The 25,088-nt window shown below is 34.2% G+C and overlaps 1 protein-coding gene across 1 annotated transcript; it reads left to right on the top strand.

Moving 5' to 3' along the window:
* The first annotated feature begins 482 nt into the window (after positions 1-482).
* On the top strand, positions 483-1,421 carry LOC131492685 (olfactory receptor 2AJ1-like). The gene has a single exon (XM_058696420.1). The coding sequence runs from the start codon at positions 483-485 to the stop codon at positions 1,419-1,421; it is 939 nt and encodes a 312-aa protein (XP_058552403.1).
* Positions 1,422-25,088: the final 23,667 nt, after the last annotated feature.

Raw genomic sequence — 25,088 nt, 5'->3', positions numbered from 1 at the left:
GAATCACTAATTTCTACTCCTGAAACCAGTATTACATTATATGTTAAATAACTATAATTTAAATAAAAATTTGAAACACAGTTAAGAAAGAAAGAAAGAAAGAAAGAAAGAAAGAAAGAAAGAAAGAAAGAAAGAAAGAAAGAAAGAAAGAAAACAGTGTTTACAGTTAGGTCTCCTGGAAAAGGTGACACTTGACAAAGATTGAACCAAAATAAAGAATATGGAATTAAGACTATGAGACTACATGGAGTAAATAGCTCACTCAATGTACTCAATATCATCAGTTGATTCAAACAAATAAATGACCATGTTGTGAAAGAAACCCACTTCAAAAACTGGTTGACATTCCATTAACTTTAATTGCAAAATATGCATCACTAACTCTCATTTTATTGTGCATCTAAATGTAAATGAGTTTAATATTTACACTACTCTATTTTAGCTCTATTTTATTTTCTACTTTAGGAAAAAGAGAGACGTTCATGATGGCACATGAAAATCACACTTTCACCGGTGATTTTATTCTTTTGGGACTCTTCTCTTCTTCTCAATCAAGTCTAGTTTTCTTTTCCTTTATATTCATCATTTTTATTATGACTGTAACAGAAAACACAGTCATGATCCTCCTTATCCTCAGGGACTCAAGACTCCACACTCCGATGTATTTCCTACTGAGCCATCTCTCTTTTATGGACATCTTGCATATTTCCAACATTGTTCCCAAAATGGTCACTGACTTTCTGTCAGGCAGCAGAACTATTTCATTTGTAGGTTGTGGCTTCCAGGTATTTCTATCCCTCACTCTCCTGGGTGGCGAGTGCCTTCTCCTGGCAGCAATGTCTTATGATCGCTATGTAGCCATCTGTCATCCATTGCACTATCCCATTCTTATGAATGACTCTGTCTGCATTGTCATGGCTAGAGGGTCCTGGCTTATTGGGACCGTCAACTCCATAGTCCACACAGCTTATGCACTCCACTTTCCCTTCTGTGCCTCAAGAGCTATTGATCACTTTTTCTGTGAAGTCCCTGCCATGTTGAAGTTGTCCTGTGTGGACACAACACTCTATGAACGAGGAATTTATGTAAGTGGCTTAATTTTTCTGCTTGTCCCTTTCTCCCTAATCGTTGCTTCTTATGTCCAAATTCTCATTACTATATTTCAAATGAAATCATCAGAAGCACGGAAAAAGTCATTTTCTACCTGTGCCTTCCACATGATGGTGGTCACAATGTATTATGGGCCATTTATTTTCACATACATGAGACCCAAATCATACCACACTCCAGGCCAGGACAAGTCTTTGGCAATATTCTATACCATCCTCACACCTACATTCAACCCTATAATCTACAGCTTTAGGAATAAAGATGTCCTTGAGGCAATGAAAAATATGCTCAAAACGAACTTTCTCCATTAAAATAGTAAGAAAAATACTTGAAGTGTGTATTTTCTATATTAATATAGAAGCAAAATAAGTTTCTATACCATTAAGCATGGAAAGAAGTGGATATCTCCAAAACCCTGATAATAATAAAGTTTCACAAACACATACATCTAAGAGCACCTTGGTGGCTCAGTTGGTTCAGTGTCTGACTTCGGCTCAGGTCATGATCTTGTGGTTTGTGGGTTCGAGCCCCACATAAGACGCTGTGCTGATGGCTCAGAGCCTGGAGCTGCTTTGGGTTATGTGTCTCCCTCTTTCTCTGCCCCTCACCTGCTTGCATTCTGTCTCTCTCTCAAAAATAAGTAAACATTTAATTTTTTTTAAATAAACACATACATCTAAAAATATATTGTGTCTTCCCTCTAAAATTCTAAGAAATTATAAAAAATTATCTTTTATAATACAGTCACATTTTATGGGATCTACCTACCTTTGTGTGGGGAATAAGCTTAGGAATTCCCTGAGCCTGCATTGATGGGTTAAAAAGGCATAAAGAATTAGAAAGTCATAGGGTGTACACACCCAAGTTTGGGTAAACAAGATTAGGTAAATAAGAATAGGTAAAGTGAGGCAAAGGTCCCAGTGTAGGACAAAAGTGTAGGAATAGGGAGTCTCATGATCAAAACATCCAAGATGAGGTAAACAAGATTAGGTATTCAGGGCAGAAGTGTCCCCCAACTTAGTACTATAGCAGAAAGCTGCTTTCACAGGAAGGGAGGATAAAATTAGGTAAACAGGTAAATAGGGCTATAGTGACTGCAGGGCAAAGTTGCCCATAGTGGAGCTAAAGAATGGTGCCTTGCTGACCCTGAGGTAGTATGCTCTGTATATCTCCTCCCCTAAGCCAGTTTAGGTAAAAAGACATAGGGCCTCACTGAATGTGCTGTAAACAACCTTCTCCCAGGTGCCAGGATTTTGTTTTGTATTAACCCAAACCTCTAATCCCACATATTTTCAAAACCCTCTTTCTTTCATGCCCATGAGTTAATGTTCAGTTTCATTGTCTTTTTGTGCATGTCTATCACCATGTTTATAACCCTTCTGATCCTAATAAAAACGGAGCAAAGACCCTTAATCAGGGCTTCTGTCTTCTCCTGGACATTAGCCATCTCTTGCATTTTTAATCCTGTGTCCCACTTTCTTGCTGGACAAGAAAGAACTGAAGACCCAGAGTCTATGACACCTTTTCATAGAACTTTTGTATTTCATGAGAGAGTAAAATATAATTCCAATATTACAACCCACTATCAAAAATGCAGGGGCGCCTGGGTGGCTCAGTCGGTTGAGCGTCCGACTTCAGCTCAGGTCACGATCTCGCGGTCCGTGAGTTCGAGCCCCGCGTCGGGCTCTGTGCTGACGGCTCAGAGCCTGGAGCCTGTTTCAGATTCTGTGTCTCCCTCTCTCTCTGCCCCTCCCCCGTTCATGCTCTGTCTCTCTCTGTCTCAAAAAAAAATAAATAAACGTTAAAAAAATTAAAAAAAAATGCATAAAAATGTAGACAAAATAGGTGTAAGTGTTCACAAGGTAAAAACTTCTAGTTATAAAATTTATAAGTTAAAAAGTAAGTAAGTTCTGCAATGTAATGAACAGCATGGTGACTCTAGTTAACAATTTTCTATTGTACATTTGTACATAGGAAATTGCTAACAGAGTAGGTTTTAGAAGTTCTCATCAGAAGAAAATGAATTGTAACTATGGGTGATTATAGATGGTAACTAAACTTTTTGTGATAATATTTTACTATATACATATTATATATATGTGTGTATATATATATATATCGAATTATTATGCTGTACACCTAAGTATAGTATAATTATATCAACTATGTCTCAAAACAGAAAAATCAATTAATGCATTTTTATAATTTAAAGTATTGGTTCAGTGTGTATTATTTATATTACTAAGTGTGTAATTTAATACAAGAATACATATGTAATACATTTAATATACTTCATGCATTAAATATTTAGTTAATAAAATTACTATGAATAACATTTATTAAAAGTTATTTAAAAATAGCATTCAATTTCTATTAATATGGATTCTAAATAGTGAAAACACTTAATTTTGAAATCCATGACCCATGTTTTCTTACACAATAATGTTAGCAAGTACTGCATGTAAGAATCTCCATGCACCCATTGCATCTTTGTCTTAGTACTTCTGGATCATTTTTTATTGTGAAAATCTGAGCCAGAGGGCTATGCCTCTGTACAGAGAAAGAGATGTAGAGAGGGACCAAAAACAGTCTAGCAAGCACAAGCAACTTTTGTTCTCGCTTCCTTTCAAGCTTAATTAAGAGGGAATTTGGGAAGCAAAATTTCATCATTACATTAAATCAACGACTAATACAGCTATATGTATCACTTTACCCTCTCCTGGAAGTTTCTAAAAACGAATGAAAAATTTCCAAACGTTACTTTAAATACTCAATGTTCATTCAATAGTTTGTTTTGAAACCTTTGTTACTGAAGTGAGAAATATGTATACATACACTTGTATATATACATTAATTGTGGTAAAATGAAAGTACTCATCCTGTGCTAGAAGGAAATACATAGTATTAAATAAGTGAATCTTTAAAATTATGTCTTATATATGCACATAGATTTATATTTATAAAATTTTTACCATTTTATTCTAAAAATTATTGCAAAGGAACATTTTTTTTTTTTTAATGTCTACTTGTTTTTGAGAGAGAGAGACAGAGTGTGAGTGAGGAAGGGGCAGGGAGAAAGAGGGAAACACAGAATCTTAAGCAGGCTACAGGCTCTGAACTATACTCACAGGGTCAAACACAGGGCTCAAACCCATGAACTGTGAGATCATGACCTGAGCTGAAGTCTGACACTGAACTGACTCAGCCACCCAGGTGCCCCACAAAAGTTTCTTAATGAAAAATTAATTCGTATGATTTTATCAGTAATGAAAATTAGACTACATATAATGAGGTATTCATTTTATTATATCAAATTAACTGAATATTTTATATTAAATAAGTATTCTATATACACACACCATAAATATCATATACTGCATCTTCTTTCTTCATTCATTCATCCATTCACCCATCCATTCATCCACCCATCATCCATTTATTCATTCATAGACACTTAGGTTGTCTCTATTGTCTAGGCTATTGTGAACATGGGAGGTCTATATCTTTGATATTCTGTTTTTGTTTTCCTTTGATACAAACCCAGAACTGGGATTGCTGGATCATAATGTAGCAGCTGAACCAATTTACATTCCCACCAACACAGCACCAGGATTTCCTTTTCCATATATTTGCCAACACTTGTTATCTCATGTCATTTTGATGATAGCCAATCTAACACATGTGAAGTGAAATTCATTCTAGTTTTGCTATACATTTCTTATACTAATGACTAGTGATTAAGCATCTTTTTGTGCACCTGGTGATCATTTGTATGTCATTTTTGGAAAATGTCTACTCACTTCTGTTGCCAACTTCTTAATAAGATTTATTTCTGCCATTGAGCTGAATTAGTTTTTTTTAATAGTTTTTTTTAATAATTTGTATATTACCTATTATTCATGATTAGCAAATATATGCTCCCATTCTGTAGGATGCCTTTTTATGTTCTTGGTTGTTTCTTTTGTTATGCAAAAGGGTTTTAGTAATCACATTCATTTTTTGTTTTGATGCTTGGGCTTTTGGTATTGTACCCAGGAAACACTGCCAAAGATCAGAGCTTTTTGTCTTATATTTTCTTCTAGGAGTTTTATGGTTTGGAATAGTATATTTCAACCCTTAACATGTATTGAGTTAAATTTTATGGCTGGCATAATATGGGGTCCAATTTCTTCTACTCAAAGCTATAATTTTTTCTCAATATTATTTATTGAAGAGACTCTTTTTTCTCCTTTGAATATTCTTGGAATCCTTGCTAAATATTTGATGACCATATATGTAAGGGTTTATTTCTAAACTCTCAATTCTGTTCTATTGGTCTATGTTTCTATTTTTATACCCATGCCCTATTGTGACTATAGCATTATTTGTATTTCCAAATACAACAAATTACAAATTACAAATACAAATTACCACAAACTTGTAGTATAGGTTAAAATCAGAAACTATGATACCTTCATTCCTGTTGTTTCTCAGGATTGCTTAAGCAGGCTATTTGTTTTTTCTGTCTCCATACAAATTTTAGAACTACTTATGCTATTTCTATGAAAAATGTCATTGGAATTTTTAAGAATTGCATTCAATCTATAGATAGTTATTAGTATGATGAATACGTACCAATATTAATTCTTCCAACCCAGTAAAATGAAATGTTTTCATTTTTCTGTATATTCATTTTTAATTTTTTTAATTTTTAATTTTTTTAATGTTTATTAGAGAGAGAGAGAAAGAGATCATGTGTGAGTGGGGTAGGGGCAGAGAGAGAGAGAGAGAGAGAGAGAAATTCCCAACCAATCTCTGTACTTTCGGCGTAGAGCCCAATGTGAGGCTTGAACTCAGGAACTGGGAGATCATGACCTGAGCCAAAAATCAGAAAGTTAACCATCTGAGCCACCCAGTAGCCCCTGTATATTCATCATTTTTTAAATAAAACTCTTACATTCATTTATATGTAGACCTTTAACTTCCTTGGTTAAGCGTATTTCAAAGGTTTGAATTCTTTTTGATGCGATTATGAATCAGATTTTTTCTTTATTTTTTAATGTTCTGTTGTTTATACAAATACAAATAATTTATTTTTAATTTTATTTATTTATTTTGAGAAAGCAAGAAAGCTATGGAGGGGCAGAGAAAGGGAGAGAAAATCCCAATCGTGTTCTGTGCTACCCAAAACGGAGTTAAAACTCAAACTATGAGATTATGATCTGGACAGATGCTTAACTGACTGAGCCACCCAGGCACCCAAACACAAATATTTTCTCTAAGTTGGTTTGTATTCAACTACTTTACTATAATTGTTGATTAATTCCAATAAGTTTCTGGTGGACTCTTTTGGATTTTCTGTATATAAGTTTACAACATATGCAAACAAATAAAATATTACGTATTCTGTTGCAAATAAGATGTTTTTTCCCCCTTGTTTGTTTATTCTGGCTATGATTTCCATTTGAATAGGATTGGTAAGGATGGGCACCTCTGTTTTGTTGCTGATTTTAGAGAAAAATATTTCACTATTGAATTTAAAGTTATATGTGAGATTGTTATATAAATTTGTTTTGAGTTATGATACTTCTATACCTATTTAACACTTTTTTTTTAATCATGAAAGGATACTACATTCATCTAGTGCTTTTTTCTGAATCTATTGAACTACTGCAGCCCAGGTATAAGTTCCACTTGATCAAGGTGAATAAGTCTTTTAATGTACTACTGGATCCAATTTGGGAGTATCTTGTTGAGAATTTTTGCATCCATATTCATCAGGGATATTGTCTTGTAATTAATTCTCCCGTTTAGTGGGGTCTTTGGTTTTGGATCAAGATAATGCTGGATCTAATGAGTTTGGAAGTTTTCCTTCCATTTCTTTCTTTCTTTTTTTTTTTTTTTTTTTTTTTTTTTTTTTTTTTTTTTTTTTTTTTTGAATAGTTTGGGAAGAACCTCTTTTAACTCTTCTTTAAAAGTCTGGTAGAATTTCCCTGGGAAGCCATCGGGTCCTGGAGTTTATTTCTTGGGAGATTTTGGATAACTGATTCAATTTATTTGTTGGTTATGGGTGTTCAAATTGTTTATTTCTTCCGATTTCAGATTTGGTAGTCTGTCAGTCTATAGGAAATTGTCCATTTGTTACAGATTGTCCAGTTTGTTGGCATATAATTTTTCATAGTATTCTCTTATACTTTTGTACTTCTATGGTGTTGGTTATGATCTCTTTTTCATTTGTGATTTTATCTATTGGGGTCTTTTCTGTTTTCTGCTTGATAAGTCTCATTAAGGGTTTACAAATTTCATTAATTCTTTCTAAGAACCATCTCTTTAAAAAATTACATGTTTATTTATGTTTGAGAGAGACAGAGCATGAACTGAGAAGGGGCAGAGAGAGACACACACAGAGAATCTGAAGTAGAATCCAGGCTCTGAGTTGTCAGCACAGAGCCCAAAGTGGGGCTTGAACCCATGAACCATGAGATCATGACTGCAGCTGAAGTCCAGTGGTTAACCAATTGAGCCACCCAGGTGCCCCTCTAAGAATCATCTCTTAATTATGTTGATATTTTGTACTGTTTTTTTCCTTTTGTTTTGTTTCTATGTTGTTTATCTCTGCTCTAATCTTTATTGTTTTCCTTCTTCTGCTGACTTTAGGCTTTATTTGCTGTTCCTTTTCTACTTCCTTTAGATGTAAGTTTAGGTTGTGTATTTAAGGTATTTCTAGCTTCTTTAGGGAGGTCTGTATTGCAATACACTCCCCTCTTGGGCCTTTCCTGCATCTTAAATTGGGACTGCCATAGTTTCATTTTTATTTGCTTCAATGTACTTTTTTATTTCCTTTTTAAATTCCTGTTTAGCCCATTTATTTCCTAGTAAGATGTTATTTATCCTCCAAGTATTTATGGGCTTCCCAAATTTATTCTTGTGGTTGACTTCAAGTTTCATAGGTTTGTGGTCTTAAAATATGCATGATATGATCTCAATATTTTTGTACTTCTTGATGGCTGATCTGTGACCCACTATGAGATGTATCCTGGAGAATGTTCCATGTGCACTAGAGAAGAAAGTGTATTCTGCTCTTTTAAGATGGAATGTTCTGAATATATTTGTTAAGACTATCTGGTCCAGTGTTTCATTCAAAGCCATTGATTTTTGCTGATTCTCTGCTTAGATGATCTGTCCATTGTTATCAGTGGGTGTTAAAGTCTCTTACAATTATTGTATTCTTGTTAATGACTTTCATTATGTTTTTTATTAATTTATTTATACATTCTGTGCTCCAAGTTGTGGGCATAAATATTTACAGTTATTAGATTTTCTTGATGAATAGACCATTAATTATGATGTACATTGAGCGTTGAGATCCCTGGTCTGGAAATGAGAGATGAGGGGATGCCATTTTCTTCCAACACCAACATTCTGGGACTTCAGAGAGCGACATAGTGGCCCTTGAGGAGGAAAGACCCACTTTTACCAAATCCAGTTACTCCGTGTCTAACAAGTGCTTATTTACTGGGGAAAGACTGACTCTGAGCCACTTCAGCCAGCCTCTCCTCCAGACCAGAAAAGCCACCATCCTCAGGCACCAACAGACAACTCTTTCTGTTTTTCTTTTTTTCCCCTTATTTTCGTTTTGAATCAGGCTCATAGTTTCTGATTTTTTTTTTTTGGTCATTTAATCTTTTTTGGGAGGGTGGTTCATGCTTTATTATTATTATTAATTTTTATTTTTCCTTCTTTTCTCTTTTATTGCCCCCTCTTTTTTTCTTTTTTTTTTCCCTTGGAAATAAGCCTTATAGATTTTTGAATCTCTGTTTGTTGTTGTTGTTGTGTCTGTTCCCTTCCCTTTTTTTTTTCTTTTTATGGTTTCAGACTTCCCCACCTTTTTATCTTCCAGGGCTACTTCAATAAACAATGAAAGCACACCTACTTAAAGGTCCAAACATTCCACCATTGCAAGCGAGAAGGAACTCTGCAGAGGACTGACCAGTGGGAAAGAGAAGCCAACATGCAAAAGCAAAGTGCACACAGCATGTACCAGAAACACTTCCTGGAGGGCCAGGACTTCAAAAGTGTATGATCCCCTTTTAATACAATAGTACTCTCAGGTGTAGAAACCATAACAAGCTGTTAAAACACACAAAAAAGACAGAAACTGAACCAAAATGAAAAAAAAAAATGGAGGAATTCTCTCCCAAAGAAAGGTCAAGAAGAAATCACGGCCAAGGACTTGCTCAAAACACATTAACGATATATCTGAACAAAAATTTATAACAACAGTCATAAGACTACTAGCTGAGCTTGAAAAAACAACAAAAAAAAACCCCAAAAAACAAAGAAGGCACCAGAGAAACCTTTGTGCAGACATCAAAGACATAAGGACTAGTTAGGATGAACTTAAAAATGCTATAAGAATGGATTTAAAAAAACAAGGTCCACATGTATGCTGACTACAAGAGAATCATTTTAGACCTAAGGAAACCTGCAGATTGAAAGTGAAGGGGTGGAGGGGCGCCTGGGTGGCGCAGTCGGTTAAGCGTCCGACTTCAGCCAGGTCACGATCTCGCGGTCCGTGAGTTCGAGCCCCGCGTCGGGCTCTGGGCTGACGGCTCGGAGCCTGGAGCCTGTTTCCGATTCTGTGTCTCCCTCTCTCTCTGCCCCTCCCCCGTTCATGCTCTGCCTCTCTCTGTCCCAAAAATAAATAAAAAAAAAAAAACGTTGAAAAAAAAAAAAATTTTAATAAAAAAAAAAAAAAAAAAAAAAAAAAAAAGAAAGTGAAGGGGTGGAAAACCATCTATGATGCTAATGGACATCAGAAGAAAGCCAGGGTAGCCATACTTATGTGAGACAAACTAGATTTTAAAACAAGACTGTAACAACAGAATAAGAGAATTATATCATTAGTAAGGAGTCTATCCATCAAGAAGGTCTAACAATTGTAAATATTTATGCCCTCTACTGGGGGTATGCAAATATATAAATCAATTAATCACAAACATAATACCATACATCACAACATAACACAAACATAACAACATAATCACAAACATAACACAAACATAATATCAATAATCATTGATAATAATACCATAGTAGGATACTCTAATACATCGCTTACAACACTGGACAGATCATCTAAGCAGAAAATCAACAAGAAACACTGGCTTTGAATGGCATACTAGACCAGATGGCCTTAACAGATACATGAAGAGAATTTCATCCTAAAGCAACAGAATACACATTCTTTCCAAGAGCACTTGGAACATTGTCCAGAATAGAACACATACTGGTTCACAAGTCAGGTGTCAACAGGGACTAACTGATCAAGATCATATCATGCTTATTTTCAGGTCACAATGCCAGGAAACCTTAAATCACCACAAGAAAAAACAGATTGGAAAGCCCTTAAATACATTTGGGTTTAAGAACATCCTTATGAAGAATGAATACATTAACCAGGATTTCTTTTAATTATTAAATTTTTATTTGTTTACAAGAGAGAGAGAGATATAGAATGTGAGTAGGGGAGGGTCAGGAAGAGAGGGAAACAGAATCTGAGGCAGGATCCAGGCTCTGAGCTGTCAGCACAGAACTCGATGTGAGGCTCTAACTCATAAATCACGAGATCATGACCTAAGCTGAAATCGGATGCCCAAGAAACTGAGCCACCAAGGCACCCCATGGATTAATTAGGAAATTAAAGAAGAGATAAAAAAAATACACAGAAGTAAATGAAAACACAAACATGAGAGTCCAAACTCTTTGGGACACAGCAAAGACAGTCCTAAGGGGAAGTACACTGCAATTCAACCCTATCTAAAAAGCAAGAAAAATCCCCAAATCACAACCTCACCTTACAACCAGAGGAGTTAAAAAGGTAACAGCATATGATACCCACAGCCTGCAGAAAATGTGAAAAAATAAAGACTAGAGCAGAATTAAACAATATAGAAACAAACAAACAAAAAAAATGGTGGAACAGATCAATGAAACTAAAAGTTTTTTTGAAGAAGAAACAAAATTGATAAGTCCCTAGCCAGACTTGTCAAAAGAGAACACAGAGGACCCAAATAGATAAAATTATGAATGAAAGAGGAGAGATCACAAACAACATCACAGAAATAAAAACAATTATAAAAGAATATTACGTAAAATTATGTGGCAACAAACAGGACAATCTGGAAGAAATGGACAAATTCCTAGACACACACTATCAAAACTCAAATGGGAAGAAACATAAAATTTGAACAGACCCATAACCAACAAAAAACTTGAATCAGTTATTCAAAAATCTCCCAACAAATAAGAGTCCTCGGCTAGATGGACGCCCAGGGGAAGGCAGAATTAATACCTATTCTTCTCAAACAGTTCCAAAAAAGAGAAATGGAAGGAAAACTTCCAAACTCATTCTGGGAAGCCAGTATTACCTTGATTCCAAAACCAAAGCCCCCACTAAAAATAAGAATTACAGGCCAATATCCCTGATGAACATGGATGCAAAAATTCTCAACACGATCCTAGCAAATCAAATTTAACAGTATCTTAAAAGAATTATTCACCAATTTTAAAGTGGGATTCATTTCTGGGCTGCAGGGCTGATTCCATCTTTTCAAATCAATCATCATGATACACAACATTGATAAAACAAAGGATAAGAACAATATGATACTGTTAATAGATGAAGAAAAAATATTTGACATCAACGTTCTTTCTTGATAAAATACCTCAAGAAAGTAGGGAAGAATGAACATACCTTAACTTCATAAAAGCTTTATATGAATGACCCACAGCTAATAATATCTTCAATGGGTAAAAGCTGAGAGATTTCTTCCTAAGACCAGGAACAGGTCAAGGGTGTCCACACTTACCGCTGTTGTTCAATATAGTACTGGAAGTCCTAGCCTCAAAAATCAGACAACAAAAAGAGATGAAAGGCATACAAATTGGCAAAGAAGAAGTCAAACTTTCACTCTTAACAGATGACATGATATTCTACATGGAAAACCCAAAAGACTCCACCAAAAAACAACTAGAACTGATATGTGAATGCAGCAAAGTTGCAGAATATAATATCAATGTACACAAATTGATTACATGTCTGTACACTAATAATGAAGCAGCAGAAAGAGAAATCATTTAATCCCACTTAGAATTTATCCCATTTAGAATTTACCGAAAATCATAAAATACCAAGGAATAAACCTAAGCAAGGAGGTAATGATCTGTACCCTGAAAACCATAGAAAGCTTATGAGAGAATTTTCAGAAGAAACAAAGCAATGGAAAAACATTCCATGCTAATGCATTGGTAGAACAAATATTGTTAAATCGTCAATACAACCCAATACAATCTACACATTCAGTGCAATCCTTATCAAAATAATACAAACATTCTTCACAGAGCTGGAACAAAGAATTATAAACTTTGTATAGAACCAGAAAAAAACCCTGAATATGCAATGTAACACTGAAAAAGACGACCAGAGCTGGAGTCATTACAATTCCAGTTTTCAACCTGTATTGCAAATCTGTAATCAACAATACCATGTGGTACTGGCACAACAACAGACATATAGATCAGTGTAACAGAATAGAGAACCCAGAAATCAACCCACAAATGTATGGCCAACTACTCTTTGACAAAGCAGGAAAGACTATCCAATGGAAAAAAGACAGACTCTTTAGCAAACTGTGCTAGGAGAACTGGACAGCAACATGTAGAAGATTGAAACTGGACCTCTTTCTTACACCAGACATAAAAATAAATTCAAGATGTATTAAAGACCTAAATATGAGACAGGATACCATCAAAATTCTAAGGAGAAAACAGGCAGCAACCTCTTTGAGCAACTTATTTCTAGACATGTCTCTGAAGGTGCAGGAAACAAAAGCAGAAATGAACTACTTGGGCCTGACCAAGATAAAAACCTTCTGCATAATGAATGAAACAATCAACAAAACTAAAAGGCCATCTAGCAAATGGCATATCAGATAAAGGTGTAGTATCCAAAATCTATAAAGAACTTATCAACATCCAAAGAACAAATAATCCTGAGAAGAAATGGGCAAAAGACACAAATAAACACTTTTCCAAAGAAGACATTGAGATGGCTAACAGACACATGAAAATATGCTCAACATCAGTCATCATCAGGGAAATACAAATCAAAACCTCAATGATGTACCACCTCACATCTGTCAAAATTTCTTAAATTAACAACTCAGTAAACATATGATGGCAAGGATGTGGATAAAGAGGAATATTTTTGCACTGCTGGTGAGAATGCCAACTGATAAAAGTACTCTGGAAAACAGTACGAGTTTTCTCAAAAAATTAAAAATAAAACTACCCTACAACCCAGGAGTTGCACTACTAGGTATTTTTCCATAGGATATAAAAATTGTGATTCAAAGTGGCACATGCATCCCAATGTTTAAAACAGAACTATCACCAATAGCCAAATTTTAGAAAGAGCCCAAATGTCCATCAACTAGATAGATGAAGATGTGGTACACACACACACACACACACACACACACACACACACGGAATATTACCCAGCAATCAAAAAGAATGGAATGTTACCATTTGCAACAACATAGATGGAATAGGAGTGTATTATTCTCAGCAAAATAAATCAGTTAGATAATGACATATATCATATGGTTTCACTCATGTGGAATTTAAGAAACAGAACAGATGAATATAGGTGAAGGGAAGGAAAAAGAAAAAACAGAGAGGGAGGCAAACCATATGACATTCTCTAATACAGAAATAAACTGATAGTTGCTGGAAGGAAGGTGGGTGGGGTGTGTGTTAAACGGGTGCTGGGTATTAAGGAGAACACTTGTTGGGATGAACACTGGGTGGTATATATGAAAGTGATGAATCACTGGGTTCTGCTCCTGAAACCAATACTACATTGTACATTAACTAACTTGAATTAAAATAAATATTTTAAAAATCTCATTTTTTAAGTACATGGAATCAAAGAAAAAGTAAAACATACTTGGTTTGCAGCAGAAGCTGTCCTTAGAAGGAAGTTTAGAGCAATGCAGACAACCTCAAAGCAAGCAAGCAAGACTTCAAATAAACAACATAACAGGGGGCACCTGGGTGGCTCAGTCAGTTAAGCGTCCGACTTTGGCTCAGGTCATGATCTCAGGGTCCGTGAGTTTGAGCCCCACGTCCGGCTCTGTGCTAATGGCTCAGAGCCCAGAGCCTGCTTTGGATTCTGTGTCTCCCTCTCTCTTTGCCCCTCCCCTGCTCATGCTCTGTCTCTGTCCCAAAAATAAATAAAACATTAAAAAAATTAAAAAAAATAACATAACATTGTAACCAAAAAAGCTACAAAAAGGACAAATAAAAGTTAAAACCACCAGAAGTAAGAAATAATAAAGAATAGAGCAGAAATAAATTATATATAAAAACTTGAAAACAATAGAACAGATAAATGAAAGCAAGAGATGTCCTTTTGAAAAGTTAATAAAAGTTGATAAACATCTATCCAGTTCAACAGAGAGAGAGAGAGAGAAGGAAAGAACAGACTCAAATAAGAAAAATCACAAAAGAAAGAGGAAACAATCACAATCAATTACACAACCAAAAAATAAATGTGAGAGAATATTATGAAAAACTACATACCAACAACTTAGACAACACAGAAGAAATTGATAAACTCTTAGAAACATAAAACCTAACAAAACTGAAGCAAGAAGAAATAGAAAATTTGAGCAGACCAATTATCAGCAATGATATTTTGAATGAATATCAAAAATTTCCAGTAAACAGAAGTCCAGGGCTAGATTACCTCACGGTTGAATTATACCAAATATTTAAAGAAGAACATTTTAATATCTACTCCTCTAACACTATCCCCCCCTCAAAAAAAAGAAAAAATAAATAAAAAGAAAAAAGGAGAACAAAAAGGAGAACTTACTAATTCATTCTATGAGACTAGTATCACAATGATTCTAAAACCAGATGAAGAGACCTTTAAAAAGAGAACCACAGGCCAATATCTCTAATGAACATAGATGTAAAAATCCTCAACAATATACTAGCAAATAGAATCCAACAATACATTAAAAATGTAATTCACCATGGTCATGTGGGATTTGTTTCCAGTGTGGAATGGTGTTTCAAATTTACTAATTAACATGACACATCACATAAATAAAAGAAAGGATACACACTATATGATCATTTCAACAGATGCAGAAAAAGCATTCAACACAGTACAACATTCATTTATAATAAGACACCTAAACAATGTGGGTTTAGAGGGAACATACATGAACATAATAAAGGTTATATATTAAAAACCCACAGGAAATATCCTACTCAATACAGAAAAACAGAGTTTTCCTTCAAATGTCAGGAACAAGACAAGGATTTTTCTCGTCACATTTATATAAAATAGTACTGGAATGCCAGCTACAGCAGACAACAAAAAGAAATAAAATGCATCCAAATCGGTGAGGAAGAAGTAAAACTTTCACTATACGTAGATGGCAGAATACATTATATAGAAAACCCTAAAGACTCCACCAAAAACTATTAAAACTGATCAGTTAATTTGGTAGTCACAGAGATAAATAAATCAATGTCCAGGAATCTGTTACATGTCTATATATCAATAATTAAGCATCAGAAATTAGGAAAGAGTAATTAAGAAAAAAATCCATTAGTAATTGTACCACAAATAATAAGATACGTAAGAATAAACCTAACCAAACAGGTGAATGAGCTGTACTCTGATCATTATAAAACATTGATTAAAAGAATTGACAATAACACAAAAGGATGTAAAGACATTCCACGCTTATGGAATGAAAGAATAAATATTGTTAAAATGTGTATACTAACCAAGACAATCTACAGATTTAGTGCAATGCTTATCAAAATACTGATGCCATTATTCACAGAAATATAACAAAAGACCCTGAATATTCAAAGAAATTTTGAAAAAGCAAAGCAAAGCTAAAGGTATCAAAATTTTACCAGATGTAAAGTTGTATTACAAAGCTGTAATCATCAAGACAGTATGGTATTGACACGAAACAGACACATAGATCAATGGAATAGAACACCCAGAAATAAACCCACAGTAATATGATCAATCTTTGACAAAGCAGGAAGGAATATGCAATGGGAAAATAATGCCTTTTCAAAAAAGAGTGCTAGGAAAACTGCTCAGCTACATGCAGAAAAATAAAACTGGACAACTCTTTTAAACCATACACAAACATAAACTGAAATGGATTATTCTAAACGTGAAACATGAAACCATAAAAATCCTAGAAAAGAGCACAGACACTAATGTCTCCGACATCGACTGCAGCGACATTTTTCTATATATGTCTTTTAAGCATGGAAATAAAAGCTAAAATAAACTGCTGGGACTACATCAGAATAAAAACCACAACAAAACAAAAAAGAAACAAAAAAAGCCACTTCTGCACATTGAAGGATATAATCAACATTACTAAAAGCAACCTAATGAATTGCTGAAGATATTTGTGAATGGCATATCTGATAAAGGGTTAGTATCCAAAATATGCAAATAATTTGTAAAACTCAACAACCCCAAAATGAATAATTCAAGTAAAAATGGGTAGAGGACATGAATAGATATTTTCCCAAAGAAGATATACATTTGGTAACAGTCACGAAAAGGTGCTCAACATCGGTGATCACTAGGGAAATACAAAACAAAACTACCATGGGATATCATTTCCCATCTGTTAAAATGGCTAAAAGCAAGTACACAAGAAACAATGAGTGCTGGTGAGGATGTCAAGGAAAGGGAACTCTCTTACCTTGTTGGTGGGAATGCATACTGGTGCAGCCACTTTGGAAAATAGTATGGAGAATCCTCAAAATTTTAAAATAGAATTGCCCTAAAATTCAGTAATTACACTACTGGGAATTTACCACAAAAATACAAAAACCCTAATTCAGTGGTATATGCACCCCTATGTTTATAGAAACATTTTCAATTGCCAAATTATAGAAGCAGCCCAAGTGCCCATTTATAGATGAATGCATGAAGTGCTATCTACCTATCTTTCTTTCTAAATCTCATATTTATCATTCATATTTATTATGTATATTACATAAAATAATATATAATATATAGTGAATATACAATATCTATGTATTTTTAAAATATTTAAATTTAATATATTTATTATATATAATGTATTCATTATGTATGTTTTATATTATATATTTAAAATATTATTATATTAGACTGTATATTTACTAACTTGAATATAAATAAAACTTGAAACAGAAAAAATTCATTCTTTTTTATGTCTGAATTTTATGCCTAACATATATATAATTTATATACATATTTTTTATATATTTATATTTATTGTATATAATGTATTCATTATATATTATATTCATTAAATACATTGCATATAGGTATAATATATGTATCTATATATGTATATTCAGGCCAAAAAATAATCAAATCTTTTTCTTTTTCAAGTTTTTATTTATATTAAAGTTAGTTAACATACAGCATAATAATACAACAGTTTCAAGTATAGAATTTACCAACTCATCACTTATACATAACACCCATTGCTCATCTCAAATGACTTCTTTAATACTAATCACACATTTAAACCACACACACACACCTCTCTTCCAGCAATGCTCAGTTTGTTCTGTGTATTTAAGAAGCTCTTTATGATTTGCTTATCTCTTTTCCTTTTATTCCTATGTTCATCTGTTTTGTTTCTTAAATTCCACATATGAGTGAAATCATATTAGTATTTGTCTTTGTCTGACTGACTTCTTTCCCTTAATATAACACTTTCTTGCTTCTTTCAGGTTGTTGCAAATGGCAAGATTTCAGTCTTTTTTATGGCTGAATAATATATATATTTATAATATAAATATATTATATTAAATGTAAAACATAAATATATATATATTTATAACATATATTTATAATATATATAATATATATTATATATTATTTATAATATATAATATATATTATATATATTATTTATCCATTCATCAATTGATGCATATTTAGGATCCTTACGTAATCTAGCTATCATTGATAATGCTGCTATAAACATGAGGTTGAATGCATTCCATTGAATCAGTATTTTTTTGTATTCTGTGGGTAAATACCTAGTAGTGCAATTGCTGTATTGTTGGGCAGTTCTATTTTTTTATTTTTTATTTTTTGAGGAACCTCCATACTGTTTCCCAGAGTGGCTGCACCAGTTTGCATTGCTACCAATAGTATAAGAGGATTCCCCTTTATCCACATCATCACCAATATCTGCTGTTAATTTTAGTTGTGTTGATAGGTGGGAGGTGATATTTCATTGTAGTTTGGATTTGCATTTCCCTAGTAGATGAGTGATGTTGAACATGTATATTTATGTATTCTGCTAATTTATTAATTGGATTCTTTGGGCTTTGGGTGTTGAGATTTATAAGTTCTTTATATATTTTGGATACTAAGCCATTATCAGATATGTCATTTGTAAATATCTTCTTCCATTCCCAAGGATACCTTCTTCCATTGTTTATTTTTTCCTCCATGGTGCAGAAGCATTTTGTATCATGAATTCCCAATAGTTTATTTTTCCTTTTTTTTTTTTCCCTTGTGACAGGAGACATATCTCGTAAGAAGTTGTAAAGGCCATATCAAAGTTTACTCCATGTATTGTCCTCTTGGATTTTGATTGTTTCCTGTCATACATTTGGGTCTCTCATCTATTTTCAATTTATTTTTGTCTATGGTGTAAAAAAGTAGTCCAATTTCATTCTTTTCATATTGCTGTACAGTTTTCCCAACAGCATTTGTTGAAGACACTGTCTTTTTCCCATTGGATATTCTTTCCTGCTTTGTTGAAGATAATTTGACCATAGCATTGTAGGGCCATTTTCTGTTATGTTCTGTTGATCTATGTATCTGTTTTTGTGCCAGTACCATAGTGTCTTGATCACTACTGACTTGTAGTATAACATGAAATCTGGAATTGTGATGCCTCAGTTTTGGTTTTCGTTTTCAAGATTGCTATGGCAATCCTCAGTCTTTTGTGGTTCTATACAAACTTTAGTATTGTTTTTTTCTACTACTGTGAAAAATGATGTTTGTATTTTGATAGGGATTGCATTAAATATGTCCATTTTTGGATAGTATAAACATTTTAACAATATTTGTCCTTCTAATCCATGAACATGGGATGTATTTCCACTTCTTTTTGTCTTCTTCAATTTATTTCATAAGCTTTCTATAGTTTTCAGAGTACAAATCTTTTACCTCTTTAGTTAGATTTAACCTAAGTATCTTACGGTTTTGGGGTCCCTTGTAAATCAAATTTCTCTTTCTGCTGCTTCATCATTGGTGTATACAAATGCAACCGATTTTTTTCTTTCTTTTTTAATATTTAATGTTATTTATTTTTGAGAGACAGAGACAGAGTGCGAGCGGGGGAGGGGAAGAAAGAAGGAGACACAGAATCCAAAGCAGGCGCCAGGTTCTGAGCTGTCAGCACACAGCCTGATGCGGGGCTCGAACCCACGAACCACGAGATCATGAACTGAACCAAAGTCAGACACTTAACCGACTGAGCCACCCCAGCACCCCTAAGTACAACTGATTTCTATACACTAATTTTGTATTCTGTAACTTTATGTCCTTCATGTATCATTTATAACATTTATTTTGGGGGGGGGGAATGTTTCAGGTTTTCTACATAGAGTATAGTAGCATATGCAAATAATGAAAATTTAACTTCTTCTCTGTTGATTTGGATGACTTTTATTGCTTTGTGTTGCTGTGCTAGGATTTCCAGTACTACATTAAATAAGAGTGGTGATAGTGGATAGCTTTTTTTTCCTGATCATGAAGGAAAAGCTCTCAGTTTTTCACCCATTAAGGATTATATTAGCTGTGTGGTTTTCATATATGGCCTTTATTATGTTGAGATATGATCCCTCTATCCTTAATTTGCTAAGTTTTTTTTCTTTTTTTATCAAGAATAGATATTGTACTTTGCCAAATGCTTTTTTTCTGCATCTATTGAGGAGAGCATATGCTTCTTATCATTTCTTTTGTTAAGGTCATGTACCACGTTGATCGGCAAGTATTGAACCAACTTGGCAACATAAGGATAAATCCCACTTGGTTGTGATGAAAGACATTGGATTTGATTTGCTAGTATTTTGTTGAGAATTTTTGCATCCATGTTCATCAAGCATGTCGGCCTGTAGTTCTCTTTTTTACTGGAGTTTTTGTCTGTGCAAACCTGCTGTGCAGGTTTGGCTTACAATGCTGGGGTCACCAATTGTGGGTTCAGTTTTCAGCTTTGTCCAGCAAAGCCAAGGATGGCAGAAATGAGTACTCAAGACCCCACAAGTCAAGAGATCTGAGAGAAAGGCTTAGGTACAGAAGTACCTGCTTGGGATAGTTGCCAACATGTCTAGGTTTCACTGAGAGCATTTCTTTTCTCTTTATTTGCCATGGGCCATAAAATGACAAAGGAATAGCTATTATGTCTAAAAACTTTACAGCAGTTTTTAATGGGGTTCGGTGTAATGTTATGAAAGATCAATTAAGTAAATTGTTATGAACAATATGAGACACCTGTCTCTGGTTCTGCAGCCATGGTACAGTTTATTTAGATCTATGGGAACAAGTGGAAAAATTTTTAAAAAGAAAACATGAAAAAGGAGAGAAGCTTCCTGCTTTCATTTTAGTGACCTGGAGTTTAGTCTGTACGTGATTATGTCCATTACATGTATCTCCAAGAAGGAACAAATTAAGAAAGAAAGCCTAACACCTACCTCTCCTACAGCATCTCCTACTATTAAGGATGACCAACCTCGCCAGCTTTCTCCTATCCCTATTCCTCCCTATCACTTAATTCCAATACCTATATTGGAGGGACATAAGGCATCAGTTATCCAGCAATGTTTACAAGACAGATATGCGGTTGGAGAGTTTCATACATTCCCCATAATTACCGCTGCTAGACATCAACCTAGACATGAGTTCCTCCCTTTTACTATCTTTAAGGTCACCAGTTGCAAGTTCAGCTTATCATGTCATGGTCCCCAGTTGTGGATTCAGCTTTTGGCTTTGTCCAACAAAGCTGAGGGCAGCAGAAAGGATTACTCAAGACTCCACAAGTCAAGAGAGGTGAGAGAAAAGCTAAGGGAAGTCTCCCTGAGCCACTTTCAAGCTCCTGTATTTATTAAGCATACATTATAGGGAAAACATTGTGCAATGCCAATAAGAACATATAGAAAGCTTGCAAAAAACAAGGTGTTCCAGAGTACAAAAGAACACATGTAAGGTGAAGAACAAGATAAGATATTCCATAGATAACATGGTCTAAGGAATTCATAATCACAGGAGGGACTCAACCCTCTATACACATTAACTAGACACTGGTCAGCTGTTTTCAGCAAGGCCAAAAAGCAGTGTAATCTCCTTAACCAGGACAGTTATTTGATTTCTCACAATGCTGGTGTCATAGGATGAGTTTGAAAGTTTTCTTTCCATTTCTATTTTTGGGGATAGTTTGAGAAGAATAAGTATTAACCCTTCTCTAATTGTTTAGTAGAATTCCCCTGTGAAGCCATTTGGCCTTGAACTTTTGCTTGTTGGGTGACTTTTGATAACTTATTCAATTTGTTTGCTGGTTATTGGTCTGATCAAGTTTTCTATTTCTTCCTATTTCAGTTTTGGTCATTTATATGTTACTAAGAATTTATTCATTTATTCCAGATTATTCAATTTGATGGCATATAATTTTTCATAATATTGTCTTACAGTTGTTTGTATTTCTGTGGTGTTGGTTATTATCTCTCCTCTCTCATTTGTGGTTTTCTATATTTTAATCCTTTCCAGTTCCTTTTTGATAGGCCTCACTAGGGATTTATCAGTTTTATTAACTTTTTCAAAAACCAGCTCCTGGTTTTTTTATATTTATTTATTTTTGAGAGAGAGATAGAGAGACAGAGACAGAGAGAGAGGGAGAGAGAGAGATGGAGAGAATGAGCCAAGGAGGGTCAGAGAGAGACACACACAGAATCTGAAGCAAGCTCCTCTGAGCTGTCAGCACATAACTTGAAATGGGCCTCAAACCCACAAACCGTGAGATCATCACCTGAGCCAAAGTCGGACGCTCAACCAACTAAACCACCCAGGAGTCCCAAACCAGCTCCTGTTTTATTGATCTGTTCTACTGGTTTGTTTGTTTGCATGTTTGTTTTTATGTCATTTATTTATGGTCTAATCCTTATTATTTCTTCCTTTTCTGGCTTTAGGTTTCAAATATTCTTTTTTTATATACTTTAGTCATAAGATTAGGTTCCTTTTTGGATTTTTTCTTGCTTCTTGAGGTAGACCTGTATACTTCCTTCTTATGACTGCTTTTGCTTCATCCCAAAAGTTTTGTACTATGGTGTTTTCCTTTTCATTAGTTTCCACAAAAATTTTTTTATTTCTACTTTAATTTCCTGATTAGCCGACTCATTCTTTAATAGGATATTATTTAACCTCCATGTAATTGTTGCATTTTCCAAATTGTTCTTCTGGTTCACCTCAGCTTTCATAGTTTTTTTTTTAATTTTTTTTTTACATTTATTCATATTTTAAGAGACAGAATGTGAGTGGGAGAGGGGCAGAGAGAGAGAGGGAGACAGAATCCGAAGAAGTCTCCAGGCTCTGAACTGACAGCACAGAGCCTGACACGGAGCTTGAACTCACAGACCGTGAGATCATGACCTGAGCCAAAGTCGGCTGCTCAACTGACTGAGCTACCCGGGCGTCCCCCAGCTTTCATAGTTTTGTGGTCAGAAAACAGGCCTGGTATGATCTCAGTCTTTTTGTACTGGCTGAGGCCTGATATGTGACCTAGAATGCAACGTATTCTGGAGAATGTTCCATGTGCACTTGAAAATAATGTGTATTCTGTTGTTTTAAGGTGAAATGTTCTTGGTATATATGTTAAGCCCCTCTGGTCCAATGTGTCATTCAAAGCCATTGTTTCCTTGCTGATTCTCTGCTTAGATGATCTCTTCATTGCTGTAAGTGGGTATTAAAATCCCTACTATTATATTATCATCAAGAGCTCCTTTATGTTTGTTTTTAAATTTTATATATATATATATGTATATATATAGCTGTATGCTCTTATGTTGGAGCCATAAATATTTATAAATGTTAGATCTTGTTGTATAGACCCCTTTATTATGATATAAAGGATACGGTGCCCTTCTTTATCTCTTGTTATAGCCATTGGTTTAAATCTAGTTTTTATGATGTAAGTATTACTACCAACTCTTATTTTTGATGTCCATTTGCATGAAAAATGTTTCTCTTTCCTTTTCGTCCATACAGCTTTTAGTCTGAATGTCTCTTTAGGAGATATATTCCATGTTCATGGATAGGAAGTCTTAATGTTGTCAAATGGTGGTTTTACCTATTTTGATTTATAGATTTAATGGAATCCCAATAGAAATCCCCATCAAGTTATTTCATGGGTATTGACAAAACAATTATAAAGCTTATGTGGAAAGCAAAAAAACTTAGATAAGCCAACACAATATTGAAAAAGAAAAAAAAGTTGGATGATGGATGCTACTTAATTTCAAGAATTTCTACAAAGCTGCAGGAATCATGACAGGTGGTTTGCTGTGAGAATAAATGAAGAAATAAATGGTATAAAATATAGAGTCCAGAAATAGACACACATAAATATAGTTAACTGATCTTTGTTACAGAAACAAAAGCAGCACAATGGAGCAAATAGTGTCTTTGCAACTAATGATGCTTGAACAACTGGACATCATGATGCAAATAAATAATAAATAAATAAATAAATAAATAAATCAGACAAACACATATCCTCCACCAAAATTAACTTAAAGATTATAATAGATTATTAATTTAAATGTAAAAACAGATTATAGATTATAAACTTAAATGTAAAACAGGAAAACAACAAAGTTCCTAGAAGGTAACCTAGGAGAAACCTAGAAGATCTTGAGTATGACAATGGCCTTTAGGTAAAAATGCCAAGGCATAACTTATTTAAAATAAATTGATAAATTGGAATTCATTACAATTAAATACATATGCTGTATGAAAAAAATCAAAAGAATGAGAAGCAAGCACCAGACTCATAGAAAATCTGTTTGAAAAAAGCATAGGGGTGCCTGGGTGGCTCAGTCGGTTAAGCATCTGACTTCAGCTCATGTCACGATCTCGCGTCCATGAGTTTGAGCCCTGCGTTGGGCTCTGGGCTGATGGCTCAGAGCCTGGAGCCTGCTTCCGATTCTCTCCCCCATTCATGCTCTGTCTCTCTCTGTCTCAAAAATAAATAAACATTAAAAAAAAATTAAAAATCATAAAAAAAGAAATTTTATGAAAGACACATCTGATAAATGTTTTCTAAATACACAAAAATTCTTAAATTCAACAATGGGGAAAATAACTTAATTAGTAAAAAGGCTACAGATCTTGATAGACACCTCACTAAAGAAGATAAACAATTGAAAATAAGCTTATATAACAATGGCTCACATTATATGTCATCAGGGATATGCAAATTAAAACAGAAATAAGATATCATTACATACCTACTTGGTCAAAATCCAGAACACTAACAAGACTAAATGCTGGTGAAGATGTGGCATGATAGAAAGTATCATTTGCTTCTGGGAGGGTTGAGAAATGAAAGAACCACTTTGGAATATAGTTTGATAGTTTTTAAATAAATAGGTGAAACTTATTTTATAACAATCCAGCAGTCATTACTTGAAAACGTGTCCACACAAAAATGCACACATGATGTTTATAGCAGATTTATTTAGAATTCCAAAAACCTGAAAACAACCAGGATGTTCTTCATTTGATGACCTGATAAACTGGGGTGCATCCAAACAATGAAACATTATTCAGTGATATAATGATATAAGTTATCAATTCATGAAAAAGCATG

Source organism: Neofelis nebulosa, chromosome 1, assembly GCF_028018385.1.
Source record: "Neofelis nebulosa isolate mNeoNeb1 chromosome 1, mNeoNeb1.pri, whole genome shotgun sequence".
NCBI classification, from domain to species: Eukaryota; Metazoa; Chordata; class Mammalia; order Carnivora; family Felidae; genus Neofelis; species Neofelis nebulosa.
The sequence above is the reverse complement of the archived record's forward strand: the minus strand, read 5'-3'. Positions and strand labels throughout refer to the sequence as shown.